This window comes from Phalaenopsis equestris, unplaced genomic scaffold (genome assembly GCF_001263595.1).
Source record: "Phalaenopsis equestris unplaced genomic scaffold, ASM126359v1 Scaffold000235, whole genome shotgun sequence".
NCBI lineage: Eukaryota > Viridiplantae > Streptophyta > Magnoliopsida > Asparagales > Orchidaceae > Phalaenopsis > Phalaenopsis equestris.
The window spans coordinates 782303-799330 of record NW_018164677.1 but is presented as its reverse complement, the minus strand read 5'-3'; the positions used below and the strand labels follow the sequence as shown (position 1 = coordinate 799330).

The window sequence follows — 17028 nt, the reverse complement described above, 5'->3', positions numbered from 1 at the left end:
TTGTACTCGTATTTGTACTTTTTTTAGTTCTCTTAGTACTCATGAGGGTGTGAGAAATGTGAGAAATGTATGACATCTTATCTGTGATGATTTCATGTTTCTGCATATGCTCCAGTACTACCAATAAGCTATTCTGAATAAGCTGCCCCAAACAGTTTTATCACAAAGGGGCATGAATGTCATTTAACCACCAATAAGCTATCTTGGATAAGCTGCCTCAAACAGCAAGACAGCAACAGCTGCGCCAAACAGACCATTAATAGAAGTTGAATGTTTCTCACTAAAAAGAATATTTTGAGATCCGTATCATACATCAGATTTATGCTGAATGATAATAAATTATTAATAACGTGTCACAAACACTAAATTCTTAGAACCCCAAATTTCAAATGTAATTCTTACATTTTAAATCCAACGGAACAGCCTACGCTCAGCCAATTATTGCTTAAAAAATCATACTAAAAAATCGCTTCCTGCTTAAAAAATCATACTAAAAAATCGCTTCCCGAAACCGAAACCGAAACCGAAACAGAAACAGAAACCCAAATTATAGACCTTCGTAGGAAGCATTTCTTTTCATAGCTCGGAATCGGCGCTGCGGTTGCAGTCGGATGCTTAGATCCCAGCTCACCCACAACCAGCATCTCCATAATAAAAAAAAACCGTCTTCTCCATGGCCGCCATCCGCGGTAGTGCTCTGAATCGTCTGCCGAGAATCACCGTGCGGCAACAGCACTTCAATATTCGCTTGCCTTTTTCTTTCATGCCCTCTTTTTCTGTAGCTTTCTTGTTTATTCTTTCTTATGTTTTGGCTAGGTATCCAAAACGGTGGGAGGGTTTAGTACGACAGCTACAACTAAGGGTTCTTCAATCGATGGGATTAAAGATATCGTCGCTGTTGCTTCCGGGAAAGGCGGCGTAGGGAAATCAACTACTGCAGGTTACCCAAGTTTTACTTTTCTTCTGGGTGGCATCAGTTTTCCCCTTCCTTGTTGGGAGTTTATTGCATTAGTGTTGATTCTCAGTGAATCACACCCAAAGTAGTGAAAAAATATTAACTCAGGAGTACTGATGCATCAGTAATCTAATGAGGAGGTGCCACGCATGCAATGGTCCCACCATAATGTCACGTGACACCTCCTCATTGGAATACTGATGCATCAGTACTCCTGAGTTAATATTTTTTCCCAAAATAATAGAGTACAAGCTATGGAGAGAGAGACAATAATGTTTATTGATGAATAATATTATCTTCATAAAATCTTTTTTTTATCTATAGGGTAGATAGTACAATGTGATATTGCTTTTTTCTCCCATTTGAAAGGGCCTATATCAAGGCATTTTATAAGTAGGTTCATTGTCCGATCGCCTTCTGGTTAGACTGGCCAAGCTCAGTTGACTTCGGGTCATGGTGGTTAGCTTGGTTGGTTGATCGAACTTGATTGACTATCTTTGATCCAAGATGAGGAGCCTTTGGGGTTTTCATTTGGATTGGCTCTGCTAGGGGGGTTAGCTATTACATCGAGTTGGGTTTTCTATAGTGGTTGGCTCTGATGATCTTTTGTCTTGCTTCTGGCCGGTTGGCTCGTGTTTGGGTCTTTTGGTCGTCTTGTTATCCATCTCATGGCTTGGTCGGTTTTGGCCTAGTTGGCTCAACTCGTATGAATTTGCCCATTCGGTCAAGTGATCCTCATGATCTTTTTGCAGTGGGCCATCATCCGTCGTACTCTTCTCTCCTAGACCGCCATATCTCTTTAATATAAGTGTAGACATCTTTTTGATGTACAATTAAATTTTATGTTATTTAACTAGTAATTCTACATTTGTATTTCTTTGTATTTGTTAGCCAGGATTTCCAATAACTGTAGGGCTATGTGTATCATATTATTTTGCTCCATAGGTTAATGTGTAATATTGGTCATTTATGGGTGAATAGTGCTTCGTTAATTCGAATGTTGTTTTAAAAGAACATAAATTCATATGATTTCTTTGTATGTAAATTTGTCTGAGCCACCGGGCCGTAGTTGATGCTACTGGAAGCATTAAGACCTGCCTAAGTTTCAACTAAATAGTTTTTTTTTATCTTTTTGGAATGGGTGATGGGACTAAATCATGGTGTAATTTTTGCAAAAGTTAAACCCATTATAGACTTTCTAATTTAAAATGGAGGAAGAGGGAAATTTATTCTAGTTGGGAGCACATAGTAGAGGTGGCTATTGAAGTTGAATCCATTTATGAAAATTGAGTTGGGTGTACTTTTCAATTTTATAACATTGGTTGGTTAAAATTGTGGAATGCGTCATTGTATTATATGAAAATAAGACCATGAAATCTTAATGGTATTTACTGGCATTGTAGTTAGACTAGATATACTATAAGCATTCGAGTACCAATCAATCAATAAGTCATTGATAGTCAATAAAAGTTTAGAAGGTTATTTTAGTGTCAGACTATTTAATATATTCTATTTAGGCCCTTAACTTCTCAATAACATTCAAGATTGGCTAGTGACTGCTCAAATTTGATCTAAAATAATCCAACAAAGGAATTCTTTTGGATCTTATGTAAGGATTATGGTGATTAAATTGAACATATTAAATAATTAAGATTAAAATTGGCCCATAGAAATCGCCAAAGCCATTTTAATATTTTTTTCATTAATTAAGTACTTTTCAAAATTTTGAGGCGCTTCGATAAAAAAAGATTCTATAATAAGAAATCCAACCACATTATTTATTTTATTAAAGTCAATTTCACTAGCAAAACCAATGTAAAAATAATGCAAATGGAAGATGCAAGTGATCATCAAATAAAATAAATCTATTCGGCATGATATACGCAGAGATTTGAAGAAACATTGTTGCATTTGCACTTCACCGATAATTCAATATTACATAGGCACAAAACTGAGAAAAAAATCTAAGTTCTATTGAAACAAAATTGTTGTTCTTTGTATGCCTTAAACCACAAGATTTATAAGCATAAAGTTTATATCTTTAATTACAAGATAACATCATTTATGCGGAATCTCGAACTATTTGACATTCAATAGTCATGCTGATATGCTTGCATATGGGCCCATAGATAAACATAGTTCAAGTTGGTTTAAAACAAATTTTAATTAAGCTGCCCAAGTCTCAATTTGTTGATGTGATGAATCTCATTCGAGATTTTCCTGGAAATTCCTTGACTTGATCTCGAATCGACTCAAGGTTCGTTGAAGCTTCGAGTTTCAACTAGTATAAATATGTAGTGATATCGTCCTATCTTGATTTTAATCATAAAAAACGCTATATAATTTGATTATGACTAAGAGATCACAATGGGATTACACTCATGTGACCCAAGAATGACATTTTCTTATTCAGGGATACAATAGACATTCAATTGAATAAAAGATTATTCTTTTTTTCACATAATTCAATGGTCTTTTGTCAAATAAAAGATGAAAATTTGTTGCTCTTATGTGACATAAAACAAAGTTAAGTGTTGCTGAGATGAGAATGCTTATGTGGATGAGTGGCTTGACACTCAGAGACAAAATTTGAAGAGAATCTATCCATATAAGGGTTGGTGTAACTCTAGTGGAAGACAAGATTAGAGTGAGTTGTTTTAGATGGGTTGGTCAATTAAACGTCGACCATCTGATAATCCGGTCAGGAGAGTAGATGTTTTTGATTCGGTTTATGTTAATAAAGACATAGGTAGACCTAAAAAGACTAGAGCATATTGTATAAAAAATGATCTTAATCTATTAGAATTAAATGAAAGTATGACGCTCAATAGGACACAATTAAGAAAAATGATTCATGTAGTCGTCACCACTTAGTGGGATAAAGGCTTGTTGTTGTTGCTGCTGCTGCTGTTGGTAGAAGTTTAGGAATCATTGATACGAATTAGTGACTGAATGTGGATCCTGGTCAAAATGTTGTGATAGCTCCAAGATTGGTTGATATCCCCCCCATCAAAAAACATAAAAAGGAATATATATCTTTGGTAACCAGAAATAATGTTGGATTAAATTTCTACCACAATGTAGTAAGAAGAGCTCACAATGTTGTAAGAAGATGTTCACAACAAGTTACTGCTGTTCCTGCACCTGCTTTATCTTCCTGGCCCCTTACATTTTCGAAGATTTGCTTTGCTTCCTCAAAGGAGCAATAAAGCTTATCATTTCTAGAAGTTATTTTTTTTTGTTTCAGTCCAATTTACTCGGGTGCTTTTCTCTTTAATTATAGAATATTATTTGTATCACCTTATGAAATTACCTTTAGATTGTTAGCTGCATGCTTTACTATGCTCAAACTTGAAGTTGCGGGTGATTTTTGAATTCTATGAATTTGAATTTATTTTCTTATAAATTTAACATTTTTTCTGCAAATATAATACTGAAGGTACTATTATGCATGCTGATATATTTTCATCTTGGCACAATCATTGTTCTTTTATAAAGTAAACTCCTCTTTGCTTTACAGTTAATCTAGCTGTCGCACTTGCTAAGACATGCCAACTAAAGGTTGGCTTATTGGATGCTGATATATATGGACCTTCTATTCCTACAATGATGAAACTCCATGAAAAGCCAGATGTGAGTAAAGGTGCCATTCTTTTTTTACTTTGTATTGAACTGCACAATTTTTTCTGCATTCATTTGGTTGAAATATATCCTATAGATTTTTTGCCATCACCATGATTAAGCTTCCCATGGCTAAAGGTGAAGATTGTAAAAGATGTTTGATGGTTTTGTAGCAACCAAGTGTGCACAAGGGTGAAGGAATAATGCATATTACTTGTTGAAACTAATTTAGAAATTTCTTGCTTCATTTTGGAATATTTGGAATGCTTTGTTCAAATCTTAGATATGTTTTGTGGATAGGAACATTGTCTTTATAGCTAAAACAACAAAAATGAACAAGTGTGGTTCTGTGGTAAATACATTGTTTTGTGTAAAAAGTATATGGGTGATAAAGTGCTGCAGGCTGCAATTGTTGTATTTATCGAGCATGCTTCATATTTAATGTTGATAGTCTAGATGATAGCAGTGCAACCTTGGGCACTTTCCAAACTGAAATTGAAAGTTTTGGGCGTTTTAATTGCTTCTTACATCTCTTTATAAGTTAGTGTTGGCTTAAATTTGATTCCCTTGTGAAAATGTGCAAAAAGCTTAGTTGTCATTCATCTTCATGTTATGTGTTCTTTCGCAAATTCCTTTCCTATTCTTAGCCATGATGTTTACCATGCCATTCAACGAGGCCATTGAATTTTTTGTTATATCTTTTATTTATTTTATTGTTATTATTTATGTATGCACTTGTCAACTAAATTGTGTACCTTTTCTAGATTTATGGGTTTGATGTTTGGAAGGAAATCTCAAAAAAGATGGTTTTGATAAGGTTTATTTATAAGCTAAATAAATTGAAAATTAAACAAATAAATAATTGTCCAATATTGTTTCTTTTTTTTACATACCTACTTATAATGCATTTTGCTTGGTTGAGTGAAATGGGTATATGAATTCATTCATATTTGTAATCCAAAGCTGATTGCTTAAGTTGAGCGAACTAAAACAATCAAATGTACTTTATATTTTGGTTTGGAAATAAACATGAACCAACTGTGTGTATATGTTTATTGAACTTGTTACGATTGTCTTATCAACATAATTTAACTCACATAATACTCTGAACCATCAGTTCAGACAAACTTGCAATTGGTGGCAGCCTAACTGGCAAAGATCCAAAGTTTATATTCGTCAAAAGTGCAAATCTGTGCTCTAAAACCTTCTAATTAGTAACTTAATGACTGGGGGGCTGTTTTGCTTTAGTTGTTTTATTTCGTAATTTTAATTTAAGTTTATTCAAGGGGTTGAGAGTATGTTTATAATAACAAACCTATGAGAATGGGATGCGTGCTCTGTTATTATTTCTTCTTTGTTATGGGTCTTCTTTGTTATGGGTCTTCTTTGTTCTGAGTTGGTTTCATTGTTGGTTCAGTTTATGAATATGGATCAGGCATGGACTGCTGCTGTTGGTTTTTATCTAGGAAGATTTACACACATACTATTCAATTTGTAAACTTCAAATTTTCACACATGCCACCTTACCTATGCATAAAGAGGTGCATTTCACTTTTTAAAAGTTATACTAGTGTAATTTTGATGTTATATGAAGGATTTGGGTGGTATAAATGTAAAAAGTAAAGTTTAGGTGTTAGATATGTAAATACATTGGATGTATGCTAGTGTCCCTTTTATTAATTGAACTTTGTTATATCCACTTGGGCAACAATCAGTAATGTTGTGTAGCTAGAGGTGGTCTTATGGTTATTGGTGGAAGCAGGTTAGGCAATGGCTATATCTTTCAGTTCTTTTATCTCCTGATTCCGTTTGTGTGCTTTTGATGCAGAGACTTGCATTAGTTACACCCTTTGAATCAAACTGATTTGGTATTTTCCAACCTGGAGGTTTTTCTTAATTCTAGCTATGACAATTGAGTAATGCATTAGAGGGCTTGTTGGCTTAATAAAAATTTTTTCTGGTTCAAGCTTGTGTGCTTTGTTTGATATTAATTCATTTGAGTGCTGTGCAAATAACCATAAATTTTCGAGGTCATTTTTTTGTATCAATGTGAGTTTTATATTTTTTTATTTGATGATTTCCTTGCCATTTTCTTTTTTATCTAGATAATTCATTATTAGTTTGGCTTGTTTGATTGGTTTTAGGAAAACCATTTATAATTGTCTTCTTATTGTGGAGTGAATCCTAATTGAATTGTACTTTAGAAGTTCTCTCTTAATTTCTATTTTAAAGATGTATAAATGTCATGTAAATTCTGATTTGCATCAAAAGAAAACAAATTATACTTTAATGGGTTGTCTTTAAATTGTGAAGTCAACATTAATTTCTCGATGTTCGTTCATAAAATCATTGAATTGCATTTAAAAACCTAGATCTTTTGATTTCTTACGTTATATCGGGTAGACTTTAAATTTTTATTATTGCGGCAATTTGAAATGGGTATGGCCAATTACAGTTCGTTGAAAGGATGAGATTTTGACTACTTTGTAAAATCAAATGGCTCAACTTGTAAATAAACAAAATTGAGTGATATCAATTATGCTAGGTAGTGAATTGGAGCTTGGAAAATAATTAATTTCATGCACATGACGCATAAGTTGAATCTAATCATAATATTATGAAACCATTTATTTTAATGTTGACATGTTCATGAGCACAACAATCATTATGGTAGGAATAATCAATTTAGATTTTATAGGGTGCATGATAGTAAATTTTATGAAAATTAAGGACATCAAAATTTTGATGCAGACAATGATTTAACTATTATGGCTTAAGCTATCGCCAGATTTTACATTTTATCCTTTTTGTAATGCTAAATTTATTAGGAGGAGACGAAGCGTGGACTCATGCGGTAAGTAGAGAAGAAGGGGCCAGCGGAACATGAACGAGCAAAAATGAAGGGGAAATTAGGGCAGCAGTGTGTTGACGCGGGGCGTTTGAAAGCAGGCGGAATACTTTCCGTGTTTGAAAGCGGGTGGAGGGCCTGCTTGTCTGGAGTGGTTCATCTAGACTTTTCCTTAGTGTGGAGTGACGTCCAGTCCCTTCGGCCCACCCCTAGTTATTCTATTATTATAAATTTGCTTTCATAATGTATTAAAGTTAGTTTTTGCGTGTGTTTGTTTGAGACAGCTGCCGACTTCTTTGGTTTAACCTTCTAAGGCTGTTTTGAAGGGTCTGAGTAGTGCTCCTGCTATATCTCGCTCTTGAAATAGTGATTTATCCTTTCTCTACCTTTCCCCATCCTTCCCGATTCCCTCCTTTGCTTCCCTCCATTGCTGCCACCACCCAAAACCACATCCCCTTGCTGATTTCCTACTATTCAATCCCTCCTATCTTGCTGCTGCCGTCCAAATAACAACTGTTGTTTCTTGCTACTATCTAGTCATCCAACTTTGCTGCCACTACACAAACTCTCTTCTTTTTGCGGGTTCCTGCTGTTCCAGCCATCCCTACCTTTGCCACCCCCTTTCCTTCGCTGCCATCATCTAGAAAACAACAAGCTTGCTGTTTTTCTGCTCTTTCAGCAGCCTGCTGTCCCTACCAATTCACTTTGCTGACCACTACCACCTCTGGATCTAATCCTAGGGTGAATTTGTGTTGTTGTTTGTTGCAATTTCAGATTTATGTTTGTTTGTTGTAATTTTCTATTGGAAGTTGGTAATAATATTTATTTTTTCATTGTTATTTGGTTTAATAAGTTGGTTTGATCAAATTATTAAAAGGTGTGAACGATTTAGATATCTTGGGTCCGTTGTCCAAAGCGATGGTGATATAGATGGGGATGTTAATAGTAGAATTCAAGTTGGTTGGTTGAAGTGGAGGAATGCTTCGGGCCTTTTGTGTGATAGAAAAGTACCGCTAAGACTGAAAGGAAAATTTTATAAGATGGTGGTGAGACCTGCAATGCTCTATGGCGCTGAATGTTGGCCTTTAAAAGAGAAGCATAATAATAAGTTAAGTGTTGCCGAGATGAGAATGATTAGGTGGATGAGTGGCTTTACACTTAGAGACAAAATGCGGAATGAATATATTCGTGATAGGGTTGGAGTAGCTCCTGTGACAGACAAAATTAGAGAAAGTCGCCTTAGATGGTTTGGTCATATTAAACGTCGACCATTAGATGATCCGATTAGGAGAGTAGATGTTTTAAATTCGACTTGTGTTAAGAAAGGCAGAGGTAGACCTAGGAAGACTTGGGCTTATTGTATTAAAAATGATCTTAATTTACTAGAACTAAATGAAAATATGACACTAAATAGGACGCAATGGAGAAAAAGGATTCATGTAGCCGACCCCACGTAGTGGGATTAAGGCTTTGTTGTTGTTGTTGTTGTTGTTTGGTTTAACTCCAGTATCATTTAGTATCAGAACTAACTTAACCCTAGTCCTCTCATAGGGTTACCAAAATCATCCCTTCTTTGTTGTTTTTTAAAATCTGCAACCCCAAAATTTTTTTCCCCACCCTAAATCAACCCAACACACCATCTTTCACCTACCAAACCTAAACACTAGGCATGCTACCAAGGAGTCAATTGCCGGAAATCTGATCCAAAGGCAAGACCGCTTATGAGAAATCAACAAAGAGATGTCTAGGAACTTTCTATGCAAAATATGTAGTGAGAAATCCTCCAAGTAGAGGCTCGCCCCCTTCGACAGGAGGCAATCCATAAGCGCTACTCGTAACCACAATGGTGATTTGTTAGATCGAAAGGATGAAGAACCACTGCCCCAAAAAATTGGAATGAAATATAAGAGGAAAAAACAAGATATGGACTTAAAGGTGAATTTACTAAATTTTGACGGTCATAGGGATCCGAAAGAATTCATCGAGTGACTTCAGATAGTGGAAAATATCTTTGAATACAAAAATATCCCACCAGACAAGATCGTAAAGTTAGCCTCCATAATGTTAAAGAAGAGTGCATTATTGTGGTGTGAAAATTTGAAGCACATACGCCAGCGAGAAGAGAAAATTAAAATCATTACATGGTCCAAGATGAAACGAGAGATGATCGACAAGATGCAACTCGAGCACTTACCAATTCATTACAGACATGACATGTTCTCGAGACTTCATCACCTGCAACAACAAGATCTCTCAGTAGAGGAGTATACAATTGAGTTCGAGCAAATTGTATTGAAAAGTGGGCTAGTGGTGCTCTAATAAAATATCATAGCTCGATATTTGATAGGATTGAGATCGTCTATTGACAATGTCGTGTAGTTGCAGCCTTATCGGATATTAAAAAATGTTCAGACCTTAGCCATGAAGGTGGAGAGATAACATCGCCTAGTGATCGTCACATCTTACAGACGGAGTTCAACCCTAGGTTCAAGTAGCAATGGTACACACCAAGTTGATCCTGTCTGAGGAGAATAGTTAAGATTGGATAACATATGGAGTTAACCAACATTCCCAAATCTGTCCTAGCCAAAATGTATTTCAAGTGCCACAGATTTTTGGCGTATTGAATAAGATTGTCCAAACAGGAGAATGATCTCTTTCATTGAGCAGGGAACGGTTGAAAAAATAGACATGGATATAGGAGAGGACGAAGACTTCAACGATGAGTCTCCATTGCCAGCTGATGAGGAGGAGACACTATCTAGTCAAGCTGAGCCCATGAGCAAGATGTTTGATGAATTGATATTGATTCTTCTAGGAGATAGTCCAATGAGCCAATACTTGTAAAGGGACTATATTGTGAAAGGAATTGTCAGACATCATGGCCGATAATTTACCTATTAGGTGGTTGCCACTGAAATGGTCCAACTCGCCACATTTCATTCCATAGTTAGTTTCTCGAGACGAATTTGTTTATTGCATGTACCTAAACGAGTACGAGGAGTTGAGGAGGTCAATTATAGATTTAAGGATTTGAAAGTTATTTTATGAAAATCAATATCACTTTGCAGCTCCAACTCAGGTTGTGTCAAAAGAGGTTGTATGCTTATTTTATTAGGGCGTGTTTTGGAATGACAATGCTTTCATGATTGACTTGTTAGGAGGTTGCAACATTTTCACCGCCTTTAACGTGACTGACTTGACTCTATACTGTGAGGTGACAAAAGCTTCGATGGATGAGATTGAAACTCCCCAAACCTCGGGAGACGGACACGAGGCGTCTGAAAGCAGGTTGAATGCCTGTTGCATTTGAAAATGTGCGGAGCACCTCTTGCCTGGACTGGTTGAGTCCAAGCTTTTCCTTGTTGTGGAGTGCCGACCGGTCCCATGGGCTCTCTCCTAGTTTTCTTTTTTGTAAATTTGCTTTTGTGATGTATTAGGGTTAGTTTTGCATGGGTTTCTTCGGGACAACCGGTGGCGTCTTTGGCCTTTCTTTCTAGGGTTGTATTCAAGGGGCTGAGTTGTGCTCCGGCGGTATCTCGCTCTCGAGATAGTGATTTATTTTTCATCTATCCTTCCCTATCCTTCCCGCTTTGCTCCCCCGCTTCCCTCTATTGCCTTCACCGCCCAAAACCACACCCCTTGCTAATTTCCTACTGTTCCATCCCTCATGCCTTGCTGCTGAGTCCAAACAACAAGTTGGTGCTGTTTCCCGCTACTATCCAGTCATCCAATTTTGCTGCTCCCAACCAAACTTGCCTCTTCTTAAGGGTTCCTGATGTTCCAACCATCTCTACCTTGCCACCATCCCTTCCCTTCATATAGTAATATTACTTCAATCATTAAGAAATTAACTTAATTTTCAAGGAGAGCAATAAAATCAATTACATATAATAATAATAATAATAATAATAATAAGATTACAAAAACTTGCTTGAATAATAAAGTTTGATTTTAAGTTTTATAGGTTAATTAGTATCAGAGAAAACAAAAGTACTCGTCAAGAATAATTAGCTCATCTCGTGAGAATCAATGCTTCAAAGTGAATTTAATGTAAATGATTCTTTTTTTGAGTTTTAGTATTGTCTATATCTTAATCTTATTTATTTAATTAATATATTTTAAGTTATATTTATGGTCTCTGTTGATTTGTTCTTTGTTACACCTGATCTTTTTCATAGAATGAATGAAATATGCGTTAATATTACTTTATATATATACATATATAATAGTTTCATTCAAAAAAGCACATTGTCACAAACCTTCTGCCAAATGATACATATATTTATTAGTGGATGAGCATAGTGTCACATAGAGAGAAAATACATGTTTTGATGAATGAAAATAAAAACACTTTATATGTTTATCTAGCATGTGCATGTTAACAGATGGAGTTCACTCTCTTTTTGTACTGATAAGGACACTAATACTTTCCTTCCAACTTAAATAATTGTGGAATTTAGATCATGAATCACTATGCTGTTGATAATATATTAGCCAGGGGTTAGAAGGTAATTTTTCATCTTAGACAATAATAGACTTATTTTACACCTCATCGTGTTGAAGAGGTATGTATATTTAGAATGTGTTCGATTATGTTTAGAATGTGTTATTTAGACGAATGAATAAGTTTAAAAGTATGATGTACAAAAAAAAGCTAAAAGATTAAACTTTGAAAAATAAAATAAATGTTAATGCATATAGGAATTTTAGATTCCTTCTATGAGCAAATGTCATTAATATTATTATATGATTTTTTATAACATAATAGGAAAACTAACACACATATTGCCTTCTTTTCATTGAGTTAGTGTACTTCAGAAGTGTAATTGCTCCGCCAAGTTATTTTAAATAACTCATTATGTTGTTTTATTATTTTCAAATAAAAATAAGTGATAGAAAAGATGTGTATCATAGATGGATTAATACTAAAGCAATGTATGTTGTTTTAACTTAGTTTTTGATTTTAGGATTTTATGACTCTTTCTTTATTATTAGATTTAGGTTTAGTAATTAAATTTGAATTTTTATTGTCTGAGCATCCGTTCCCGCCTTGAAAATTTAAGCCCTTGAGCTGGTTTGTAACATAATTAGTTAACGGGCATGTACTGTTTCTTTGAATAACAAATAATATCTATTGAGTAATTAGTGAGATTTGTAAAATTAAAATTAATTGGAAAGCCAAAATGCATTGATGTGGACACACGTAATGAAAGGTTATGAGGGATACCTAAAATTAATTTGGCTGAAATGAAATGATTCTTAAAGATAAATATTTGCCTTTATTATATTGTGATTTAGTACTCTGTGAATTTAGGAAGGGGCAAGCTGTAACTAAATACATGATCAAATTTGATGAATTGTTGTCATGTTTTGAAATCCCAAAGCACACTTTCTAAATTTAGGTCTAGCTTAAGATTATCATCAAGATATTGATGACATCATATCACATTGCATCTCTTAGCTGTTATTTTGAATTTGCATTGGACATTGAGCAAATGCTAAAAAAACATATCTAAAAGAGCTATTGCGAACATCAATAGTGCATTCTCTTGTCAACATAATAAAATTTTGGTGCTGCATCTATCGCATCTAGGGGTAGTAACACAACTTTTAAAAATGAGACTAAGTGGTAGTCTGGTGCTTCTGCATATGGGTATCGAATTATTGCTAACATGTGCTTTAAAATATCATTAAATTGGTCATTACAATAATAAACGCCTTGGTAGGATATTTTGTATGAATAAATATTAAATTGCTTAAATCAGTAACTTAGATATTTTGCGTTAGCCAGACAAGGTGTAAACCTCGAGTTGGACCAATGATTAAACCTCAAAACAAAAAGATAAAAACTCATAAAATCTTGAGTAATTTATAAAGATGACAAACTATCTGCATAATGCATATTTAATTTATCATCATAATGACATAAACTACAAAGTCACATAGTAGGAAACAAAAGTAAATTTTAATTTTAAATGTTTATGTAAAATGGAAGTTTAAAACTAGATTAAAAATAAGCACTAATTTTAAATATAAATATGCCGCAAGAATCAAGATCAATAACAATCTCATACTTACATTCAATATTTAAAAAAATGATTATATTGAATAATTCTAATGTCATTGGGTTTAGTTTCATCAACATCTTACAATCTTTTTTAATTACAATATTTTTCTTCTAACTTCTCATATTTTAATAAAAAAACTTACCTTAAACATTGAGACTTTTGATCAGCATGTGTTGTTTTCCTTATTTCACCTCTAAATATAGCTAAATGCGGCATCGATAGTGGATGCAATGATGCAAAAGACAAGTTGGAAATGTTTTTATTGTAGTCAAAATCACTCGAATGCCATTTCTTTTGCAACATAAACTTATATCAAAGTACCCAGAGTAAGAAATTATTGGAAAAAGCTCTTCACTATTGATTCTATTGAATACAATGAAAATGATAGATTAGAGTTATGTTGCTGGATCATGCTGGATCTGTCCATATTTTAACACCTCAAACACAACCAAAATAGCTGAACATTGTCTATTTTGTCAAACAGATATCACCAATAAGTTCGGAACATCGTAATTGGCTAAAAGGTGTTCAAATTTTCTTCCACATTGCATGCCAAAAAAAAAAAAAAAAAAAATCTATCAAAAAAGTGTACGTGGATTGCTTATGTTGAACATATTTAGAAAGAATTTCTCACATCACTAAATCACCACCCTTGAAAGATTGTATTTTGTGTTAATATATCAAAAGTAAAAAATATACAAAAAGTACGCATCAAAGCATTGACAATGTAACTTATGACCTCCCTAACAGTGTAAAAAAAGGACCACAGTCCATATCTTTTTATACAAAAAAACAATATGAAACAGAGCTAGCCCAAAAATGTGCTACTTTGTTATATTTTTTTGGCCCAAAATGAATATGCATCTATCTAAATTGAGATAGAAAGTTAAATCTGCTCCAATGATGAGTCGGATCTTCCATGTGTTTTGCTCTATATTTCAGCGAAGGAAGTTTATAACATTCACATTGTCTCCTTCAATGATGATGACTTTTAGTGCAAACATCTACCATCTAAAACTTTCCTGATGTAGTAGAGGCATCATGTTCCGCTTGAGCTTTGTCCCAATACTGTAGCACCAAAATTAATTACCCATTGCATGGAAGATGAAAGGAGATAAGTATCATTGTTACATAACTCAACAAGGGCAGTGATAGATGGGGATTTCTTGGATGCTTCCTAAATTTGATGTACTTGGCATATTCATATATAGACATCTAGTGAGTTTGACACAGAGAGGCCTTAGTGATAGTGACAATGTGAGTTGTCTATGATTTAGAACCCTTTTGGTTCTTTTTGAACAACTTCTGTTATGTTCTGTTCTTATGAACATGTTCATAACGGTAATAACATCCTACCTTCGACCTTTGATTTTCAGAATTTGGAGTTCCACTATTGTAATTGTCCTGAGATCGAGGTTCACTGATGTCTATATATTTTTGATCAACAAGAGCACTAGGTTGTACGGATGAGGCCTGAGAACTCGGGATGGTACGCAGTACTCTAATATAAGCTTACCTCAGAATAATACATCTAGGGTCTGATAAGATATGTGATTTAACACCTTAATACTGAGAGTTGAGGCCATCTAGAAAATACATGATATCCTTTTGTTCTCTTTAAGCCTGTTGAATGCAGGCATTGGTACTAAAGGGAAATATTGCGTTCAATTTGTCATGCACATGTTTAAAGTGCATGTGATGCATGTTAAGTGACTGATCTTCTTGTTTATCATGACAAAATTCTTTACGTACATCAAATATTCGAGAAATATTTTCTCTCCTAGAAAACACAAACACCAATTCCTCCATTACATCTTTAACATAGTCGCATTGATAATATGGTCAGATCGATCATGTTCGATAGAATTCTGTATTTGTATCAAAAGCTGAGCACCCACTCAGAAAAATTCGACTCAGTCGCGGCTGAAGGATTATTAAGGAGGTGAATCTCTTGAGAAATACTCTTTAATTAGAGTCTCGTAGTTTTATTTCAGTAAAAATAATTGCTGTTATTTAACTTTTCATCTGTAATTTTAGTTACTGATGAAATCAAAACTATTACAAGATATTTGTGTTCATCAGCCATAATCTATGCCATTAAGTACTGAAGGATGGACTGAGAAAGCTTTCGACACAAATAACTCCCCAACCCACTATTCAACATCTCCAAATTAATGAAAAAAATTGAGCCCGACGATCCAAAGAAATCGACGCAGACCGAGCAGAGCACAAAAATCGATTACGCAGGCTGAGCAGATCACATGCCTTCCTCAATGCCCTAATCTTGTCGACACAGATAGGGCGGGCGAAGCTGATGGAGACAAAATCGAAGGCGAATTCGATGCAGATGACACCATTTGAAGCAGAGAAAGACTCCAAGAAAGCAGATGATGCCTTCGTATGAAGCAGTTGAAGTCGTCGACGTACTCACACAAAGCAGACGACGTCGTCATAGGACGCAGATGAAGGTACAGTTGAAGACGTTGACCTAAATAGGCGAAGATGTCGACGATGACGTCGCAGGACGCTGACATCACTTCGTAGGAAGCAAATGAAGCTTGAAGGAGATGACAACGTCGCAGGATGCAGATGAAGGCACAGACAAACGATTCGACAAAGGACTCTGATATCATGTAACTACAAACTCTTCCTTCTTTCTTCTTATTAATAAAGACACATGTTACATATATGTACACACTTCCAATCTCTATTGATTAGGAGTATCTCTAATAGAGGAAGTATCTCGTAATTAGATCTTCTCTAATTAGGTTCCCTATAATCAAAGTTTTTAATATACAAGTTTCCTAATATATTACGCTCCATGACACCTAGTAATTAAATCACAAATTTCTATTTCTTTCTCTTATTCTTTCCTACATTGGAACTTTAGCTTTAAATGTCTACTTATCTGATATATTATGCTAGTTTTTGTTTTACATATGGCTCAGCATAATGATTCTCAATAGTTTTTCTTTTTTATACCAAAGAAATTTGATTAAAATACTGCCAAACTTCTGACGTATATTTTTTTACCTTTGTGAAAGTAACTTCTCCAATGCTTTCAATCGGTGTATGTGTATTGCCTGCTGGAGGCAAATTTGCAGTGCTCCCAGATTTTTGTTGTGAATAGGTGGACGTTGCATCTATGGGAAATTATTTTATTCAGGTTAATGACGCCTTACATGAAGAACTAAAGATGATAAGAAATTGGATTGCCCGAAATAAAAAAGTTATGAACACCAAAAATTTGAATCAAAACAGCATGTAAACTGCATATATTGAAGCAAATTGAACTAAATTTAATCAAATTAGGACTATGGAAAGACTATATATACCAAACTAAACATATTAAATATTGCAATACTGCTGATCCTTTTTAGCAAGCAGAATTATCTTGCATAATGTAAATTGACCAAAACTTTTAAAATAGATGTATCTTATAATTTCATATTATATCTCTGGAGCAGGAAACTTGTTTCATGATTAATAATTAAGCATTGTACAAGGAAAAATGATGCGGGGCTTGGGGGAGG

General features: G+C 34.6%; 1 protein-coding gene across 2 annotated transcripts in view; it reads left to right on the top strand.

Annotated features, from left to right (window-relative positions):
• The first annotated feature begins 531 nt into the window (after positions 1 to 531).
• The window catches only part of LOC110023913 (iron-sulfur protein NUBPL), a 97683-nt gene continuing 81186 nt past the window's right edge, over positions 532 to 17028 (top strand). The window contains exons 1-3 of one of the 2 annotated variants that reach the window (XM_020723567.1): positions 532 to 689; positions 817 to 940; positions 4476 to 4598. In XM_020723567.1, coding sequence (XP_020579226.1) covers positions 612 to 689; positions 817 to 940; positions 4476 to 4598 — 325 coding nt within the window. In that variant the 5' untranslated portion in view covers positions 532 to 611. The remainder of the gene's footprint in view (positions 690 to 816; positions 941 to 4475; positions 4599 to 17028) is intronic. The other variant, XM_020723568.1, reaches the window with a different exon arrangement.